The sequence below is a fragment of the Nannospalax galili genome, unplaced genomic scaffold (genome assembly GCF_000622305.1).
Source record: "Nannospalax galili isolate Female #2095 unplaced genomic scaffold, S.galili_v1.0 scaffold77, whole genome shotgun sequence".
Taxonomy (NCBI): Eukaryota; Metazoa; Chordata; class Mammalia; order Rodentia; family Spalacidae; genus Nannospalax; species Nannospalax galili.
This window is the reverse complement of record NW_008341457.1, coordinates 710,197-730,482: the sequence shown is the minus strand read 5'-3', so window position 1 is coordinate 730,482 and position 20,286 is coordinate 710,197. Positions and strand designations below refer to the sequence as shown.

Below are 20,286 nucleotides of genomic sequence, written 5' to 3'. Positions count from 1 at the left end.
AGGGGAATCCGAAGCCCTCTTCTGACCTCCGCGGCATTGCACGACACAGGTGCACTCACATACATGCAGGCAATACACTCATACACACACACACACACACACACACACACACACACACACACAAAAGATGGAGATGGTTATCTCCTGGAGAAGAAGAGGAGGGAAGGGAGGGAAGAGAGAGAGGGCAAAAAAGACGGGACAGAGGAAAGAAGGGGAAGGAGCAACAGAGGCCCCATGTCTGACGCCTCTCGGAAGCACCTCCATGTGGCCCCCACCCCATTTTCATTAAAAAAAAATGGGCCTATGAGATGGCTTAGTGGGTAATGGCACTCGCTGCCAAGTCTGAGGATGAGTTTAATCCCCAGGTAAGACCCATATGGTGGAAGAAGAGAACCTGTTCCTGTGAGTTGTCCTCTGACCTCTACAGGTGTGCTGTGGCAGGTATGCATGCTCAAGTGCACACACACACACATGCACACACATGTGTAATTCTTTAAAAATTTAAGAGAGAATGACAGGTGTGGTGGTACATGTCTGTAATCCCAGCACTCAGCAGGCAGAAGCAGGCAGATCTCCGTGAGATCAAGGCCAGCCTGATCTACATAGTGATTTCCAAGTGGGCTGGGACTAGGGAGACCCTTTCAAAGAAATGGGGCTGGGGAGATGGGTTCAGTGTTTAAGAGCACTGACTGCCCTTGCAGAGGACCTGGGTTCAGTTCCCAGCACCCACACGATGGCTAACAACTGTCTGTAACTCCAGTCCCAGGGGATCCGTTGCCTCTTCTGACCTCTGCAGGCATTACACAACATGGTTGCACTTACATACATGCAGGCAATGCACTTACACACATTAAAAAAAAATTGGAGAGATGGCTCAGCGGTTAAGAGCACTGGTTGCTTTTACAGAGGACCAGGGTTTGGTTCCAGCACTCACATGGCAGCTAACAACTATCTGTAACTCCAGTTAAAGGGAATCCGACATCCTCTTTTGACCTCTTCGGGCATTGCACAACACTGGTATATTTATATACGTGCAGGCAATACACGAATACACATAAAATAAAAATAATAAATAAAATAAAAAATTTTAAGGGCCAGACAACATGGCTTAGTTGGTAAAGGAGTTTGCTACCGAGTCTCAAACCTGAATTGATCCCTAGGACCCATGTAAGGAGAAACTGACTCCCACAAATTTTTCCTTTGACCTCCACATGCTCCTCTCAAATAAATAAATGTAATTTTAAGCTGGGCGTGGTGGCACATGTCTTTAATCCCAGCACTCTGGAGGCAGAGGCAGGCAAATCTCTGTGAGTTCAAGGCCAGCCTGGTCTACACAATGAGTTTCTGGCCAGCTGGGGCTATAGGGAGACCCTGTCTCCAAAAAAAGAAAAAAAAATGTAATTTTAGGGCTGGAAAGATGGCTCAGCAGTTAAGAACATTATTTTTGGGCCAGGTGTGGTGGTGCACGCCTTTAGTCCCAGCACTTGGGAGGCAGAGGCAGGCAGATCTCTGTGAGTTCAAGGCCAGCCTGGTCTACATAGTGAGTTCCAGGACAGCTGGGGCTACAGGGAGACCCTGTCTAAAAAAAAAAAAAAAGACCAAAAATTAAAAACTACAATGAAAGAGTTTAGAAAATTTATTTCTTTTGTTCTACTGTTTTTTGTTTTTTGTTTTTTTTTAAACACACACAGCCAGGGAGGTGGGGTTTGGTATAGGTTGGAGGCAGAGATGGAAGCCATGGTGGGGTCCTCTAAACCCCCAACATCTGATTTCCCATTTCCCAGTCCTTTCATGGGGTTCCCCCAAAGACTGGGGAGTCAAGGAGAGTCTCCCCCAGTTATCAAATCCAAGTATGATGTCCAGAGGGTACAGGCGGGCATGGGGGAGTGGGTTGGGGGTGTTGTTCCTCTGTTGGTAGAAAAATAGACCCCGAGTTGGTTTTGGGATGTTGAATTTTGCATAATCAGATGCCTGGGTTTTGGGAAAGATTCTGTGTTGGTCCTTAATTGTGAATCTGAGGCCCAGGTTGGGCTGGCAGTGCTGGAATACTGAGGTCCCCTTGACTGTGTCCCCAGCTTCACCTACTCTTTACCAGACCTTTCCCAATCCCCTCAAGAATGAGCAATAAGTATACTGGACCCTCCCAGCAAGACCTAGGCTCTGGGATTCATGTAGCCCAGAAGGTGGACAGGGGTTCGGAAGACATTGTAGAAAGTAGGGACAGGGAGGGAGGGGGTTCGGGGGAGTGGTTTCCCCGGTGTGTGTGTGGGGGCTGTCTGACTGTGTGGCTGAGCTGAGACCCAGGATTCATACAGGGTTTGGTGGGGAAGCGACACCTTCCTTTGCAGCCTGGCGGGAATCCACTGGGCTGGGGGCTGAATTTCCCTAGATAGTGCAGCTCTGTGCCACTGGATCAAATCCAGGGTGTGTCTGGGATATGGATCTGGGATGCTATGACTAGGCTGTTTGGAATCTTGATTTGGGGGGGGGGGCTGGGCACTTGGGATGCAGAAATGAAAGTCTTGCGGGGGGGGTCTCTTGGTGGGTAGGGGACGACTAGGGTCTGCCTTCAGTGGACAAAGTTTGGGTATCCAGAGTCTGGATCCTGGAACCTAGCAGTTGTGCTGGTTGGCTGGGATCCACCTGGGCCACACGAGGAGCCAGAATCCAGTGAGTTGAGATTTTAGGAACTGAATCTGGTGGTCAGAGATTGAGGGTGTAGATCCAGCAATCAGAGTGGAAGGATCTGGAACCCAGTGTCAAGGTAGATGAATAGAGGGATCTGCTGGTTGGGGTGAGGGATCTGGGATCCAGTGGGTCCACGATGGAGCCCCAGGGTCTTGGCATTGCGTGTTCAGGATCCAGTGGCTGGGACTTTTTGACTTCTAGAATCTAGAGGCTGGGCTCCAAGACTCAGAGTGTGGGGCATGATGATGGGACACTAGGGTGGGGTTGGGGATCTAAGATCCAATGTGGCTGAGGATTCTGGGTGTGGAGTCTGAGGAATGTGGGGTCTGGGTGATGAGGTATTGTGGGTGTGTGCTCCTGTGTTGGAGTATCAGGACCATCTGCTGAAGCAGGGAAGATCTTGGTAATTAAGACATGAAGACCCAGCACCCAGGGGATGGGGCAGGGAAATGTAGGGTCCATCTTTGGGGTGTGGAAGGACAGGATGGAGGGGTCTGGAGAGAAGGATTCAAGGAAAGTCTCACTATGTAACCCTGGCTGACCTGGAACTCCCTATGTAGCCCAGACTGGCCTCAAACTCACAGAAATCCTCTGTCTCTGCCTTCCAGTGCTGGGGTTAAAGGTGTACACCCATCACACCCAGCTGGTGTGACTAATTTTGGATCCTGTAATTCAAACATCAGACTGTTGAATGTGGGGTCCAGCAGTTGGGGTCTAGGGGTCTGGGATATGATGTCGAGGTACTGGGATCCAGTGGCTCGGGGTAGAGGATCTAGGATCCATGGGCCAGGCTGTCAGTCTCTGCTGGCTGGGGACAGCAGCTTGGGGACGCCATGATGAGGGTGAGGATCTCTCCAGGTGGCAGGCTCCAGGTCTCTCACCTGGATGTGACCCCTAGGGCCTGTTTCATGCTCTCATACACCACATACGAGATGCTGACGGCTGGAATGACCTTCATGAAGTTGGGGGCAATGCCCCGGTAGAGGCCCCACACACCTTCCTGCGACAGGATGTGCCGAAGTAGCCCAACCATGGAATACTGTGGGCCGCCCTGGATGGAGGCTGGGGGAGGGGAGAAGTACGGGGCCAAGTAAGTCTGAAGTCCCCATCCCACCCCAGGGCTGGGCTAGGTGGCCATTACAGCAGGAGAGAGGAGGTTAGACTTACAGTGGGACCTACAACAAGAGTCAAGGCCTTCTATGTGCCTTGGAATTGACTGTCAATCTTTGGGACCAAGTTTGGGGACAAATACGAATAGCAGGTGTGTGTGTGTGTGTGTGTGTGTGTGTGTGTGTGTGTGTCCGTCTGTCTGTCCCATCTGTGTGTGTTGGTAGGGGAGGGCAGAAATCTCCCACTTCCTGAAAATTAATTTGCTCCTCTTTTGAGCTAATCCCACTTCTTTCCCCATTTTCCGTTTCAAAGCCGGCGGTCTCAAGGGGCCCCAGGACCCCAGTCTACGTCCGCTTCTCCGCCCCTCCCTTATTGTACCTTGAATTGATTTATTTAACCTCTTCCTGTCCCTCCAGGGGGAAAGTTCCTGAGGGTGCAGACCACATTGATTTTATTCGTTGGTACTTACTGTATGTGTGTGTGGGGGGCGCAATTAGTAATTACAAATCCTAAAATTCTCAGAAACAGATTCTGGGACAGTGACATGGGACAATGAATGAAAACTACAGAGGAAAATAGTAACTATGGGGAGGCTCAGGCAGGAGGGTCGCCATGAGTTCCAGGCCAGCAAGACTCTGTCTCAAAAAACCCTCCAAAAATCAAGGGGCTGGGGAGCTGGCTCCGTGGTGAGGAGCACTGGCTGCTCTTGCGGAGGACCCATGTTGGGTACCGCTGATCCTTTTCCTTAGCCCCATTTCTCCCTACTTTTAACCCAATCTTGCAAATAAGTGTTCAAACTACTTGCCAGGAGATGCTTGTCAGCAGCTGCTCAGGGTTAGAGCACTAGGCTGCAGCTAGGGGAATTTTCTAGTCTCTTCTGTGGTTCTGTCCATTTTGCTAGTGAAACCTCAGCTCCCAATGGGTGGGTAAAAGAGTCCCACTGTTGGGGTTGGAGAGATGGCTCAGTGGTTAAGGACACTGGTCGTTATTGCAGAAGACCTGGGCTCGAATCCCAGCACCTACATGGCAGCTAACAACTGTCAATAACTCCAGTCTCAGGGGATCTGACAGCCTCTTCTGTCCTCTGCAGGCTTTGCATGACACGGGTGCACTTACCTGCATTCAGGCAATACATGAATACACATAAAATAAAAATAATACATTAAATATTTTAAAAAAGAGTCCCACTGTCACTAACGGGTAAACCGAGGCCCAGAGAAGAGCAGGGAATTAGCAAGGTCACCCAAACCCTTCAGGGTGGCAGCCCAGGACTCCACCTACAAAGTGTTGAGTGTGGGGAGCTCCAAGTGGCCGCCTTTCCCTATCCCTGCCTGCTGCCCAGACCTCACCTTGGGCCTGCATTCGGGTCCGAACCAGCGCCAGGGGGTAACTGGCAATCTGGCCACAGGTGCTGGATATGGTGCCACAGGCCAGGAGCACAAGGATGCCCGGGTTTGCTGATTCGTGGCTGTATTGCTGAAGCCAGCGATTCTTCAGGGTCTGGAGAGGAGAAAGTGGATTGGTTGAGAATGGCCATGGGAAGACCTGGTGTCTAAGACCTTCAGGTCGGTGTTATGTCCCATCCCAGCTGGTATGGCTGAAAGGCTCAACCACCTCACCCTCAGCATGCCACACCCGAGCTCCTCACTGGGGGACTCTACGCTGTCACTCTACCCTGAGCCACGCCCCCAGCCCCTCACTGGGGATCCTAGGCTGTCACTCTACCCTGAGCCACACCCCCAGCCCCTCACTGGGGATTCTGTTGGCTCACCACTGAGCTACATACCCTGCTCTTTCTTATTTTCTTCTTCTTTTTTTTTTTTGGTCTTTTTGAGACAGGGTCTCCCTGTAGCCCCACCTGTCCTGGAACTCACTATGTAGACCAGGCTGGCCTTGAACTCACAGAGATCCGTCTGCCTCTGCCTCCCGAGTGCTGGCATTAAAGGCGTGCGCCACCACGCCCTGCTTATTTTCATTTATTTTTAAATTTTATTTTTATTTTATTTGTATGAGTGTATTGCCTGCATGTATAGTAAGTGCACCTATGTATGCAATGTCTACGGAGGTCAAAAGAAGGCATTGGGTCCCCTGGAACTGGAGTTATGGACAATTGTTAGCCACCATGTGAGTGTTGGGATTCGAACCTGCATCTTCTGCAACAACAGTCAGTGCCATTAGCCTCTGAGCCATCTCTCCAGGGTTCCCTCCCCATCCCCCGCCTCTGCTTTTTTTTTCCTTTTTTTTTTAAGGTTTCAGTTGAAGACAGGGTCTCACTCTCTTGCCCAGACTGGCCTTGAACTTGCCATGTTCCTGCCTCAGCCACTCTAGTGCTGTGGTGACTGGCTTGTGCCAGCAGGCCTGGCTTCTGTGTACCTCACCGGAATACCTCCCCCTCCCCCCTCCCCTTGGCCCCTCATGGCAGGTGGAACAGAGGTTTTCTGTATTGTGTACATCGTGCCCCTGGAACTTCTACATAGCTAACTGTTCATAGCAAGCAGGACATGCGTGTAGGATTAAGATTTTTTTTGTGTGTAGCCCTTGACTCACTATGTAGACCAGGCTGGCCCCAATCTTACAGCAATCCACCTGCCTCTGCCTCTTGAGTGCTGGAATTAAAGCCCCGTGCCTGGCTTCTATATTGGTTTCTTTTTTAAAAAAATTTTTTTTATTTATTATTTTTATTTTATTTGTATGAGTGTATTGCCTTCATGTATGTGAATGCACCCATGTCGTGCAATGCTGCGGAGGTCAGAAGAGGGCCTCAGATTTCCCTGGAGCTGGAGTTAAGGATGGTTCACAGCCGCCATGTGGGTGCTGGGAATCGAACCTGGGTCCTCTGCAAGAGCAGTCAGTGCTCTTAACCGCTGAGCCATCTCTCCAGCCCTCTATATTGGTTTCTTGATACAGGGTCTCTGGCCTCAAACTTACTATGTAGCCCTGGATGGCCTGGAACTTGCTATGTAGATCTGACTGACCTGGAATTCACAGAGATACATCTGCCTCTGACTTCTGAGTGCTGGGATTAAAGGTGTGCGCCTCCACACTAGGCTTATTTATAAAATATTTATTTCTATTGTTTTTTTATTATTTTTATTTTATGTGTATGTGTGTATTGCCTGCATGTAGGTAAGTGCACCTGTGTCATGCAGTGCTCATGGAGGACAGAAGAGGCCATCGAATCCCCAGGAAATGGAGTTACTAACAGCTGTTAGCTGCCATGTGGATGCTGGGATTCAAACCAGGGTCTTCTGCAAGAACAACCAGTGTTCTTAACTGCTGAGCCATCTCTCCAGTACCCCCCCCTTTTTTTCTTAGGTCTTTTCGAGACAGGGTCTCCCTGTAGCCTAGGCTGGTCTTGAATTCACAGGGGTCCACCTGACTCTGCCTCCTGAGTGCTGGGATTAAATGTATGCGCCACCACGCCCAGCTATTTTTGTTTTTTAAAATATATGTGCAATGCCCATGGAGGCCAGAAGAGGGCATTAGATCCCTTGGAACTGGAGTTAATGACAGTTGTTGGCCACCATGTGGGTGCTGGGAACTGAACTTGGGTCCTCTGCAAGAGCCGTCAGTGCTCTTAACTGCTGAGCCAGCTTTCCAGCCCCTAGTTCCTCTTTCCTGCCTCCCCCCCTCCTTTCTTCCCACCTTTCCTCCTGCTGTTCCTTGTAGTACTAGGTACGGAATCCTGAGGCATACTAAGCAATCACTCTACCACTGAGCTATATCCCCAGATCCCTGACAAAGTCTTTACCAGAGACTCCCTTTTTTTCCTTTGTGGTAGGTTAATAGATTTGATTTTTAGCTCATTCTATTCCATTGATGTTTTCCTGGGATGGCAACTGTGGTTGAGAAGGGCTCAGTGCTGGGATGGATTAGTAATGTCTGGCCCATGGACAGGCTGAGAAGGGAGCAAGTAAGTGTTTACCACGAGTGTCTTTGTACTTTGAATAGCTTTCTTTTAGATCTGGATTGGCACTTGTCAAATAGGGGTTTAATGAGTTATTAAGAACTGTTATAGTTTGTCCAGAACCCAGGGATCAGGTATGTTCCACGGATCAGGGTGTGCACAATACAGGCACCTCTGTTCCGCCTGCCATGAAGGGCCAAGGTGAGGGTGGAGGGGGAGGTATTCAGGTGAGGTACACAGAAGCCAGGCCTGCTGGCACAAGCCCCGGAATACCTGGTGGAAGGAGAGAACTGACTTCTGCAAGTTGTCCTCTGACCTCCACATGTACACCATGGCACTCACATGTCTAATACACACACACACACACACACACACACACATTAAAGTGCTGTTCTGGACTGAGGAGATGGCTCAGTTGGTAAGGCACTTGCTATGCAGGCATGAGGATGTGTGTTCCATCCCTAGCACCCATGTCAGGACCAGGTGTGGGACTACAGGCTGGGAGTAGAGACAGGAGGACCCTTTGGGCTCACTGGTGAGCCACTCTAGGTTATGTGGAGAACCCTGGGTCCTCGAGACACTGTGTCCAAAGCAACAGTGGAAGACTGGGTATGGCAGCACACAGCCATAGTCCCTGCGAGGCAGAGGCAGGCAGTCCTCTGTGGTTGGAGTCCAGCCTGGTCTACATAGTGCATTCCAGGCCAGCTGGGGCTACACAGTGAGACTTTGTCTCTAGTAAATAAATAAATAAAGATGGCTCCTGAGCAATGACATCTGAGGGTATCTTTTGACCTCCAAACACACACACACACCTGCACATACATGCACATAAACTTGTGACATGTACACATGTGCACACAGATAGAGCATCTGTTCTATTGCCAGAGGCAGTGGTGTGTGCTTGTCATCTTACCAGTCAGGAGGCTGAGGCAGTAGGAATACTGGAATACCATGAGTTCAGGTCATCCTGTGATACCCAGTGAGCCCTTCATTTAAAAAAAAAAAAAAAATCTGAGCCAGGCCTGGTGGTGCATACCTTTAATCCCAGCACTCAGGAGGCAGAGGCAGGCGGATTTCTCTGAGTTCAAGGCCAGCCTGGTCTACATAGTGAGTTCCAGGACAGCTGGGGCTACAGGAGACCCTGTGTCAAAAAGACCAAAAAAAAAAAAAAAAAAAAAAAAAATCTGGTGCTTGAGAGCTGGCTCCGCAGTTAAGAGCACTGGCTGCTCGTGCAGACGACCGGGGTTTGGTTCCAACACCACATGGCAGCCAACAACTGTCCGTAACTCTAGTTTCAGAGGATCCAGTGCCCCCTTCTGACCTCTGAGGACACTGCTCAACATGGGTGCACTTACATACATGCAGGCATAACACTCATACACATAAAATAAAAAAAATAAAGAATCTGGGGCTGGGCTGGGCATGGTGGTGCATACTTTTAATCCCAGCACTCGGGAGACAGAGGCAGATGGATTTCTGTGAGTTCAAGGCCAGCCTGGTCTACAAAGTGAGTTCCAAGTCAGCTGGGGCTACAGGGAGACCCTGTCTCAAAAAGACCAAAATAAAATAAAATAAAAATAACGAACCTAGGGCTGAAGAGGTAACACGGTGGTTCAGGGCATTGTTGCTTTTGCAGAGGACCTGGGTTTGGTCCCCAGAACCCACATGGAGGCTAACAACCATCTGCAAATCCAGTTCCAGGGGGTTTGATGCCCCAATTCTGGCCTCCATAGGGATTGCATGACACAGGTACACTTGTATGCAGGCAAAACAGATACACATACGTTAAAAAAAAAAAAAAGCCATGTGTCTGGTTGAGTTTGTAGAGTGCTTGGCTTGTAGAGTGTTCAGCATGCACAAAGCCCTGGGTCCCATCCCTAGCACCATATCCATCATTCCAGCACTCAGGAGGTAGAGGAAGGAGGATCAGCAGTTCAGGGTCATCCTCAGCTACATAGAGAATTGGAAGTCAGCCTGGGCTACATGAGAATCTGCCAAGAAAAAAAGAAAGAAAGAGAAAGAAAGAAAGAAAAGAAAGAAAGAGCCGGGCATGGTGGTGTACTTCTTTAATCCTAACTTTCGGGAGGCAGAGGTGGGTGGATCTCTGTGAGATTGAGGCCAGCCTGGTCTACATAGCGAGTTTCAGGCCAGCTGAGGCTACAGAGAGACCCTGTCTCAAAGACCAAAAAAAAAAAAAGAAGGAAAATAAGGAAAGAAAGAAGAAAGGAAGGAAGGAAGGAAGGAAGGAAGGAAGGAAGGAAGGAAGGAATCCTTGGTCTGGAGACAGGGGAGGCTGGAACCCACACATGCCTTTGAGAAACACAGGTTTTCTTGAGGCTCATCTTGTACTTGGCTCATGATCTCTAAGAACTACAGGGGTCTCCAACTCCCAGGTGACCACAGAACCACAGAATGTTGGACTACAAAGATGATCTTGCAGAGGTGGGGTCATAACTCCGAGAAGGCAGGTATGAGTCTCTCTCTGTTCCATCTCCAGTACTACAGGGAAAAAATGGGGTTCTCAAAAAGGTTTTTTTGGTTAATTTATTTTTACTTTATGTGTATGAGTGTTTTGCCTGCATGTAGGTAAGTGCACATGTGTATAATGCCCATGGAGGCCAGAAGGGGGCGTCGGATCCCCTGGAACTGGAGTTACAGATAGCTGTTAGCCACCATGTGGGTGCTAGGATCTGAATCTGGGTCCTCTGTAAGAGCAGCCAGTGCTCTTAACTGCTGAGCGGGCTCTCCATCCCCCAAACAGGACCAAAAAGAAAAGGTCTTGCGGGGTTGGAGAGATGGCTCAGCAGTTAAAAGCACTGGCTGCTCTTGAAGAGGACCTAATTCAAATCCTAGCACCCACATGGCAGCTAACAGTTGTCTCTAGCTCCAGTTCCAGGATATCTGATGCCCTCTTCTGATGATCCTAGGCATCACACAACACAGGTGCAGTTACATACATGCACACAATTCACTCATACACATAAAATGAAAATAATAAAAAGTATTTTAAAAAAAGAAAAAGAAAAGGTCTTGCCCAGGTTGTCCTAGAATTCATTATATAGCCCAGGCTGGCTTTGAGCTGGTAGTAGTAGTTCTCTTGCCTCAGCATTCAGACTCTTGGAATTACAGGACTAAGCCGCCAGACCTGGTTAAATATGGCTTTTGTTTTTGCTTCTGTTTTTTAAAAATATTTGTTTGTTTGTTTATTTGAGACAGGGCCTTACTATGTAGCCCTGGCTGGTCTGGAACTCCCTATGAATGCACCTACCTATGCCTCCTGAGTGCTGGGATTAAATACGTGTGCTGCCATACCCAACTCCAAACAAGGTTTTTACAACATTAAAACCTTGTTTTGGCAGAGTAGGGGTCTGCTGTTTGGGAAGGCTCCTTATGCTTCTAAGCCCTTTCTCAACCCCAGGGTTGTCCTTCCCTCGCTACAAGTTGTCAACTGAATGAGCAAGGGAGTCCTAGGGGCAGGTCCCAGAATGGAGAGGGAAGGGAGGGCCGCTGTCCACAGACCTCATAGACGGCCAGGTCAATCCCCGCGTAGGGGATGATGCCCAGCACGTTAGGCAGATAGCCTCGGTAGAAGGCTCGGGGCCCTTCTCGCTCCAGGATCAGTCTTGCACAATCCAGGAGCCCCTTGTACTGGCCAGTCTGGCGCAGGGTCAGCCGAGTCTTCAGTACCTGGGGGAGAACTTTGTCAACCCCTGGAAACACTGATCCCAGATCCATTGTGCCCAGTTGTGAAAATTTCTACAAATAGCTACTAGCTGCCCTAAAGGCTGTGACTGTGGCTCCATGGCTAGAGTGCTTATAACTCAGTGGGTAGAGTGCTTGTACAGCACACAAGAAGCCCTGGTTCCATATACAGCACCACATAAACTAGGCATGGTAGCACATGCCTATCATCCCAGCACTCAGGAGATGGAGGTGGGATGATCAGTTGGGAGTTGAAGGTCATTCTCATAAAGTAAGTTTGAGGGAAGCCTGGGCTGCCTGAGAGCCTGTCTCAAAATTAAATTTACTGTTTATCTGAGGATTACCTTGAACTCCGATTTTGTTTTCTTTTGTTTTTTTCTTTTTGACAGGGTCTCACTGTGTAGCCTAGGCTGGCTTGGAACTTGCCATGTAGACCAGGCTGGCCTCAGTCTCACAGAGATCTTCCTACCTCTGCCTCCCAAGTACTGGGACTAAAGGCAGATGCCATCACACCTGGCTAACTCCTGATATTAAAAAAATATTTTACTTATTATTTTTATTTTATGTGTATGAGTGTATTGCATGCATGTATGTAAGTGCACCCATGCAATGCCCACAGAGGGTGTCAGATCCCCTGGAACTAGATTTACTAATGGTTGTTAGCTACCATGTAGGTGCTGGGAACTGAACTCAGGTTCTTTGTAAGAGCTGCCAGTGCTCTTAACCTCTGAGCCATCTCTCCAGCCCCCTAACTCCTGATTTTTGACAATGTTTATTAAGCTGGGTGTGGTGGAGGGAGAGACCCTGTCTCAAAAAATAATGTGGAGGGACTGAAGATCTGGCTCACCACTTAAGAGCACTGACTGCTCTTGCAGATGACCTGGGTTTGGTTCCCAGTACCCACAAAGCAGCTAACAACCATCCTTAGCTCCAGTTCCAGGGTATCTGATGCATCCTTCTGGCCTCTGTAGGTATTGCATACATATGGTACATTTACATATATGCAGATGAGACACACACATTAGAAAAAAGAAAAGTGGAGAGTGATTGAGGAAGACATCCAATGTCAACCTCTGGCTCATACCTTAGGAACAAGCACTTTCCTCAAATGACACAGGTCCATAAATGGTCAGTTACCATGACTACTGTCCAAGCAGTTCTAACCAGTGATATGATCCGTAGTAGATGTGTCTCAAATCAGGACATCCAGACAAGATAGATGGGAAATGGTCCCAGTTATGGGAAGCAATTACAGTCTCCACACATAGTGTAAAACAAGGAACAAAATAGTCTGGCAGTGCCTGCCACCTCCCCCCATACTGGGTATCTGTCTCCTCATGTCCCCTCCTTACCTCCATAGGGTAGATGATGGTCTGGGCTGTGGCTCCAGCTAGGGAGCCAGCCACGAAGCGTTCCTGAACATGCAGTGTTTCTTGCTGCCCGCGGATGGCCCGTTTGATCTGAGGGTAGAGAGGGACTTCTGGGATTGAACCAGCTCCCACAGAGCTGGTCAGCAGGGGTTGTTGTTTAGGGGACCCATGTATATCAGCCATCTCCCCTCCCCTCCTGGCAGCCATCCCCCATGGCTCCTGTTTAGCCTCGCCTTCCTTCCCCAAGCTGACATCCCCTCTTCTGGACCTGCGTCCCCCCACCTGTTCATAGGCCATGAACTTGATGGCTGACTCGGGGGCAATCTTGAGCACGTTGATACCATTGCCCCTCCAGAGGGACAGGACACCCCCCTCTTGGATCATGCTCCGAAGGCCCCCCAGTATGTTGAGCCGGTTGGACTTTGAGGCGTGGACCTGGGTGGGGAGATCAGGTGACTTGGTGATGTTCTTCTAGGTCCTAGGTCTGGACAATGGGGTGTGTACCATGAGGGCTTCTCACCTGCATGAAGACCTTGAGGCGGTCTAGAGGTGCTGTGCCTGTCCGTGACACTGCACCTGCCACTGCTCCAGCCACCAGCTGTTTCCACCACATGCCTGTTAGCTTCTCCTGCTCAGAGAACTCATCAGGCACTGTCAGACACTCACCGATGTCCAGAACCTAAGGACGGGGCCTACAGGTGTCAGTCATGTCATGGCCTAGGTGGGGAGACTTTGAGGGAGTCTCCTATATGTATTCCAGGAGATTTGTGCTAGATAGCTTTAGTGTCAACTTGACACACCTGGGTTGAGGGAGCCTCAATGGGGGAATTGCCTCTATTGGACTGGCCTGTGGCCATATCTTCTTGATGAGTGTTGTGGGAGGGCCCAGTCCACTGTGGGTGGTGCCACCCCTGGGCAGGTGGGCCTGTGTTGCATAAGAAAGCAAGTTGAGCAGGGGCCAGGTGAGCAAGCCAATAAGCAGCGTTCCTCTATGGCCTGTGCTCCAGCCCCTGCCTCCAGGTTCCTGCCCTGAGTTCCTATCTTGGGCTCCCTGATGAACTGTGACCCGGGAGATGTAAGATAAATAAACCCTTTCCTCCCCAAGTTGGTAGTGGTCAGAGTGTTTTGTCACAGCAATGGAGAAACAAACTAAGACAACATCCCAGAGTAACTAAAGGAACCTAGCAGATCCTTCTGGATCCCACTACATGCCACTAAAACATCTGATTCTGCAGTCTCCTTGTAAGATCCTCAGATTCCTTACATGGAGCCCCACCAAAAGATCCATAAGTCCCCCAAAAGATCCACCAGGTCACACGGAGATAGCCACTGAATCTTAAATAATCCATTAGATTGGATTCTACCAGAGGACCCAACAAAACCTGCAGGTGATCCACTGAGCCCCAACCCAGGATCCACTGATTCCATCAAACCATCCCTCAGGTCCCACTGAAAGATCCACTGGATCCCAGCCATGAAGCCACTAGATTTTAGCAAAGACCGCAATGAAAGCTTTGGCCAATAAGGATCCCCCACAGCCTAGCCAATGCAGCCACACAGAGCCCTCCAGGGTCACACGGAGCCCTCCAGGAACTTAAGCAAGGACCCCAGCAGCTCCCTCCTGGGACCTCACAAGCTCTCACAGTGATCTCTTCAATGGGGAGTCCTCCCCCAGGAGTCCTCCCTCAGGAGTGCTTCCCTAGGGATCCTCTCCCAGGAGTCCTCCGTCCTCCTCTGGGACTCCTCTCCCCTTTGGAATCCTCCTCCATCTAGAGTGCTCTCTGGGAGTCTTCCCCAAGAGTCTTCTCCCCTCTGGAGTTTAGCCATAGACTTCCCACTCAAGGCACCTGCAGATCTTGGGGTGCGGATGCCTCTGGATCTTACAGGAAGACTGTCAAAGAATGGCTTTTCTTCCAGGCATAATCTGGTCACCCCACCACCATTTTGGGGTAGAGGTTGCCTTGGCCTGGCAGCCTTGGCAATGAGAGGAGTGGAACAATCTGGTGATAGCTGGGTTTGTGGTAATGGAGCTGTGAATGCCCTAATAGGAGGTGAGAGCAGGGGTTACCACAACCTCACCTGGCTCCATCCATCTCGCTCTTGCCCCTCCCTAGCCACAAGTGACCCTGGGAGGCACTGGAGCATACAGGAAGTGGAAAGTTAAATGAAGGGGACCCTATGATGCAGATTCCACGGTGATGCTACTGAACTCCATAAGCAAGATCATCAATGCATGGCTCCCCAAGTACAACTTTGGTAGAATCCTTACTTTGGTTTGTCACCCTATCTGGAGAGAATAGACATTTTTTCATGTCTTCCCAGGAAAAATCAATGCAAAGCTCCCGTCAGATTCCACTGAGAGATTCCCCCTGAAGACACCATCAGATTCCATGGATGGATCCCGTGAGGATACCAACAGATACTTGGTGATTCCCACATGGGGGACCCAAGGCAAACCCATTTCTCCACTTCTGGTGAACTCCACTGGAGCCTCCAAAATCAGCATCTGTGCACATGCGCTGCTTCACTGCAGAGACCCTGAACCCTGAACCAGGTGAGAACTCTGCAGCCCAGGGCTCTGTGGGTTGAAAAGGGAAGCCCCAGGGCTCTACTTAGTGAATTCTTTCTCCCCTCTATCCCCAACTCCCACCAGCTGGCTCTGAAGTTCCCATGTCCACAGGGGTGGGGAGGCTCCAGGTTCCTGAAACCCAAATGCAAGAATAAAGGAGCAGGGCTTTCTTTGAGTGAGCCCCAGCTGTTCATGATGCCTCCAGAGACCTAGCCAGCCCTTCCAAGGCCTGGTGACACTGGAACCAGGACCCCCCCCAGCCCATGTGGGCCACCCCACCTTACCGTGGAATGCTTCCAGAAATATAGGATGTCCTCCACGTTCTCCAGGGAGTGAAGGAGGAAGTGGTCACGCCACTCCTGCCAGTCAATGGTCATGGTGCCGTCCCGATCCATGCTGGGAAGAAAGGGATGCTGGCTCAGTGTCTGGGCTTTGGGAGGGGGAGATGCTGCTTGGCTGTGTGCATTTGGGAAGCACAGAGAGCACACAGTCTTTTACAGCATCTGTATTTTAATTTTTTATGTATTTTTTATTTGAATATATATGCCTGCATGTATGTATGTGCACCACATGCATGCAATGCCTATGGAGGCCAGAAGAGGGCATCAGATTCCCCTGGAACTGGAGTTACAAATGTGTGGGTGCTGGGAACTGAACCCAGGTCCTCTGCAAGAGCAGCCAGTGCTCTTAACTGTTGAGCTGTCCCTCTGGCATTTTTGAGGATTTTTGAGACAGGGTCTCACTCTCTTGCTCAGTCTGATTTCTGACTCAGAGCAGTCCTCCAGTCTTCAGCCTCTCAAGTGCTGGGAAGCCAGGTTCAGGTCCCTGGTGTGGAGCCATCACCAGCTCTGGCACTAATATATTTAGGGGGTTGAGTTACATTGTGCCCATCCTTCACACCAACCATATGAGGAGAACCGCATCACCACTTAAAATCTGTTTGACTCCAAATTCCAATTAATTATTTCCACCATCTCTGGACCTGGGTCTGCAACTTGGAAGATGGAGGTGCCTAAAGGGAGAGGGGCTCCCAACGGCCTAAACCTCCAGTGACTCACCTATGTAGAATTTTCTCTGCCTGTTCCAGCGTGATGGAGATGCCCAGGGCTTGGAAGCTCTGCTGGATTTCAGAGGCATCAATGTGACCTGGAAAAGGGGGACCCATTGTAGGAAGAGATGTGGGAGACACCAGGAGACACTTGATCCAAGCATTAGGACTTTGGGGATTTGGCTAACAAGACCAGGGTATCTCCAGGCATGAGGCATGCCTTTAACCCCAGCACTCAGGAGGCAGAAGCAGACAGATCTCTGAGTTTGAGGCCAGCCTGGTGTGCATAGTGAGTTCCAGACCAGCCACGGCTACATGGTGAGAACCTGTCTCAAAAGTTTTAAAATTTTTATTTATTTATTTATAGTGTGTGTGTTGGGGGGAGTGATGAGTATGGAGATCAGAGGACAACTTGTAGGAATCCCTCCTCCATGTGGGTCTTGGGGACTGACCTCAGGTCATCAGACTTGGCAGCAAGCCCCTTTACCCTCCTGAGCTATTTCACTGGCCCTCTGCCTTACTTTTAAGACAAGGTCCCTCACTGACCCTGGAACTTACTAATCAGGCTTGGCTGGTCATCCAGTGCCCCCCCCCTCATTCCAACACTGGGGTTGCAGGTGTGCATCACCACACCTCACACCTAGCACAGTGCTAGGGTTGGAACTGAGGTCTTCAATCCTTGTGGTAAGCCCTTTACCTCCTGAGCTAGGGTCTCTTCAACCCTAAGGCAACATTTAGAATCTCAAAGACACTTGGTTTGTTGGTTTTTTTTCTTGTTTCTTTTTTGAGACAGGGCCTCCCAGTAGCCCCAGCTGGCCTAGCACTCATGCTGTAGACCAGGCTGGCCTTGATCTCACAGGGATCTACTTGTTTCTGGCCCCTGGGTGCTGGGATTAAAGTCATGTGCCATCACAGCTAGCAAGGAATTGTTATTGTAACCTAGATTCCCTGTAACTGTCCCTGACAAATACTTAAGGGTGAGTAGCAAGGGTCCCTACTGTAAACCAGGGTAGTAGGAGTGGGTAGGGCTGGGCTGGTACAGCCTTGAACCACCTAGTTGGGGCTGAGAACTCCCAAAATAGCCCATGAGTCAGAGGCAGCCCTCCCCCTTTCCCTTGCTCTGTGGGTTCTAACCCATCTGCCCATCCCCCAGCCTGGAACCCTCACCGTCCTGGTTCCGGTCAAGACTATGAAACATGAGCAAAAGGCGCTGTTCACGTTCCTGCAGGTATCGGGAGAATTCCTCAAGGCTGAGGCCACCATCGGACTCAGAGATGCCCTGGAGGACAGAAAAGGAGACAAAGGGGACTCCAGCAGGCTGCACCCCCACCTGGGGGTGGGCTGAGTTACAACAAGCCTTAAACCTCAGGAATTCAGTCATTCCCCCTCCCCCACCTCAAACAAGGGGGGGCGGGAGATATCCCCCCCCCCCCCCCTTAGCTCATTTCTCAGCAAGATGCCCTGCAAACCACAAGGAGGTGTGTTTGAGTGCTGCTTGGTTTTCCTGGTAGGCAAACTGAGGTGCTCTTCAGTTAAGGAACCAGTTCAAGGTCACGGAATTGAGAAGTGGCAACCTTAGGCAGTTTTTGGTGTTTGGAGACTAGGTCTCATGTAGTCCAGGCTGGCCTCAAATTCTCTATGTAGCTGAACTTCTGATTGTCCTGCCTCTACCTCCTGAGTGCTGGGATGACAGGTGTGTACCACCACCACAACTGGTCTATTTAGTTTTTTAAAAATTAATTAATTGGGCCCGGTGTGGTGGCGCATGCCTTTAATCCCATCCTCTGACTGCCACGCATACACCATGGCACTAAATTAATTATTTCATTAATAAATAAAATTAATTTATTGATTAGCAAGGTTTCAGAGAAAAGGAAACCTTTATACACTGGTACAAATGTAAATTAGAGCCCATTGTAGTGGCACACGCTTTTAATCCCAGCACTGGGGAGGCAAAGGCAGGTGGATCTCGTTCAAGGCCAGCCTGGCCTGCATAGTGAGTTCCAGGACAGCTGGGGCTACAGGGAGACCCTGTCTCAAAAAGACCAAAAAAAATTAGTTTTGATTTTTTGAGAGAGGGTCTCCCTGTAGCCCCAGCTGAACTGGTACTAAGTAGACCAGGTTGCCCTCAATCTCAGAGATCCACCTGCCTCTGCCTCCTGAGTGCTGGGATTATAGTCATGTGCCCCATCTGGCTTTATTTAGTTTTAAAATCTCATGATGCAGCTCGGCAAGGTGGCACATGCCCTTAGTCCCAGCACTAGAGGCAGAGGCAGGCTGATCTCTGTGAGTTACAAGCCAGCCTGGTCTCCAAGAGTGAGTTCCAGACCACTTGGGGCTACAGGGAGACCCTGTCTCCAAAAAAAGAAAAAAAATCTCAATCTCGTGATACAATTCAGGCTGGCCTTGAACTCACAGCTGATTCTCCAGTCTCAGCTCTTATAAAACCCTTCTCTTAGAAGGAGCCCTTGTTCTTGTAGGGTTTAACAGACCCAAGCCAAGGTCCTTCGAGCTTTTATTTTTCCACCTGAATAGTGGCAGTTTATATGACAAAGATGCTACAGGTCTAGAGGTTCCCTTCTGTGAGGGTCCCTTGTAATATCTGGAGGAAGACCAAGTTTCTGACTTTTTTCTTTCTCTTTTTTTCCTAATCTGGGGCTGGAACCTGGGTCTTTGCATATGCTAGACAAATGCTTTATCTCTGAGCTGCACCCCCAACTCAAATTCCTTCCTACATAGGTACAATCCCATGGGGGCAGACTTCAGACAGGACTGACTCCCTAGCTGGGACAACCTGGGACAACCAGCCAGGCTGAGGGAACCACCTGCAGGGAATGTAAATAAGAGGTTAGGGGAACTGGCCCGGAGGTCAGCGGTGCCTCAGCTAGGGTGGCAAATCTGTGATCACTGGAGGTGGAAGCAGGGCACCTCTGGGACCGTGCAGAGTCCAGGAGAGGATATTTCTCTGGACTTGGGCACGAAAGCGTCCCGCTCTATGCTCTATTCCCTGGCAAGCATTACCTACCCCACAGCGCTGAGGGGATATGCACAGTACTGGGTGCTAGCAGCCTCAGCCGCTGCAGGCCCAGGGCAGTTGGCGGCCAGGTCTTGGGATGCCGTTAGGCCAGACACGAGTGGGCAAGATGGGGGGGGAGTGGAGATAGAGGTCGTGGAGTGCAGCCACAGGTTGTGTGTCAGGCTGCTCCAGCCGCCCCATTCAGGAGTTCAGGTTCTGGCAAGCGGGCGGGGCATTAAGGGCTGCTGTGCAAAGAGAGGGTGGTCCTGTCCGGCGGTACCTGCTGTGCACTGCGGTTTGGATCGCCCCCTCCCAGCCTGGCCAGTCCTTGGCGCAACTCGTGCACGTCCACGCGGCCATCCTTGTTACTGTCCAGCTCCTCAAACAGGCGACCCCAGCGCTGCTGTCGCTCCGCGTCGCCCCCCCTCATGGCGCCTACCCGGGGGGGGGGGCTGACAGGGTTGACCTCAGCGGGGGGGCGGGCTTCACGGCTCCCCCCTCCCCCCCGGGGTCCGCGCGGGTTCAGATCCTGCGATCACCAGCAATGCAACCCCTGCGTCGTCAGCCCGGCTGCTGCACTTGCTGGATGTGATCAATCCTAGCCGTCCCCGCCCGCGCCAAAATTCGCATCTCCTCCCCCGACCCGCACGACTGCGGGGAGGGGGCAGAGGGCGGAGCAGGGGGCGTGGGAAGAATTCCAGGAGTTGCTGGTATTGCATATTTGACAGCACTGGGGGTTCGTAGAACGCTAAGGAATTCAGTCATTCTGCCTCTGCTTGCCTCAGTTTACCCTCTTTTCCTTAAATGGTTTTGGGAGGGAGATGCCAGGAATTAGGTTTGGTAATCTCGTTTCCCTTCGACCTCCTTTCGCCCACC

The 20,286-nt window shown here is 50.4% G+C and overlaps 1 protein-coding gene and 1 long non-coding RNA gene across 5 annotated transcripts in view; one reads left to right on the top strand and one right to left on the bottom strand.

The window, feature by feature from the left end:
* The window catches only part of LOC115071034, a 32,915-nt gene that overhangs the window by 11,716 nt on the left and 913 nt on the right, over positions 1 to 20,286 (top strand). The window contains exon 2 of the long non-coding RNA XR_003850128.1: positions 15,100 to 15,331. This is a non-coding gene — a long non-coding RNA (uncharacterized LOC115071034). The remainder of the gene's footprint in view (positions 1 to 15,099; positions 15,332 to 20,286) is intronic.
* Positions 1,623 to 20,164, bottom strand: Slc25a23 (solute carrier family 25 member 23). Of its 4 annotated transcripts, none has more exons than XM_008836905.2 (10): positions 19,691 to 20,164; positions 17,562 to 17,673; positions 16,405 to 16,492; positions 15,631 to 15,742; positions 13,298 to 13,456; positions 13,060 to 13,212; positions 12,760 to 12,867; positions 11,225 to 11,392; positions 5,148 to 5,298; positions 1,623 to 3,750 (listed from the first exon to the last, which is right to left on the bottom strand). In XM_008836905.2, the coding sequence occupies exons 1-10, from the start codon at positions 19,838 to 19,840 to the stop codon at positions 3,566 to 3,568; spliced, it is 1,386 nt and encodes a 461-aa protein (XP_008835127.1). In that variant the 5' UTR covers positions 19,841 to 20,164; the 3' UTR covers positions 1,623 to 3,565. The 4 variants fall into 4 exon arrangements, with proteins under 4 accessions (XP_008835127.1, XP_008835129.1, XP_008835128.1 ...); XM_008836907.2 differs by lacking the exon at positions 19,691 to 20,164 and adding an exon at positions 19,420 to 19,679; XM_008836906.2 differs by lacking the exon at positions 11,225 to 11,392.

What these genes read in the sequence shown, in the direction of transcription:
- Slc25a23 (XM_008836905.2), bottom strand. Translation starts at nt 19,840, where the DNA reads ATGAGGGGGGGCGACGCGGAGCGACAGCAGCGCTGGGGTCGCCTGTTT. An exon ending in TCTTGACCGGAACCAGGACG is followed by an intron (nt 16,493 to 17,561) that starts GTGAGGGTTCCA and finishes CCCCTTTTCCAG; the next exon opens with GTCACATTGATGCCTCTGAA. An exon ending in GACCCGAATGCAGGCCCAAG is followed by an intron (nt 3,751 to 5,147) that starts GTGAGGTCTGGG and finishes CCCCTCCCCCAG; the next exon opens with CCTCCATCCAGGGCGGCCCA.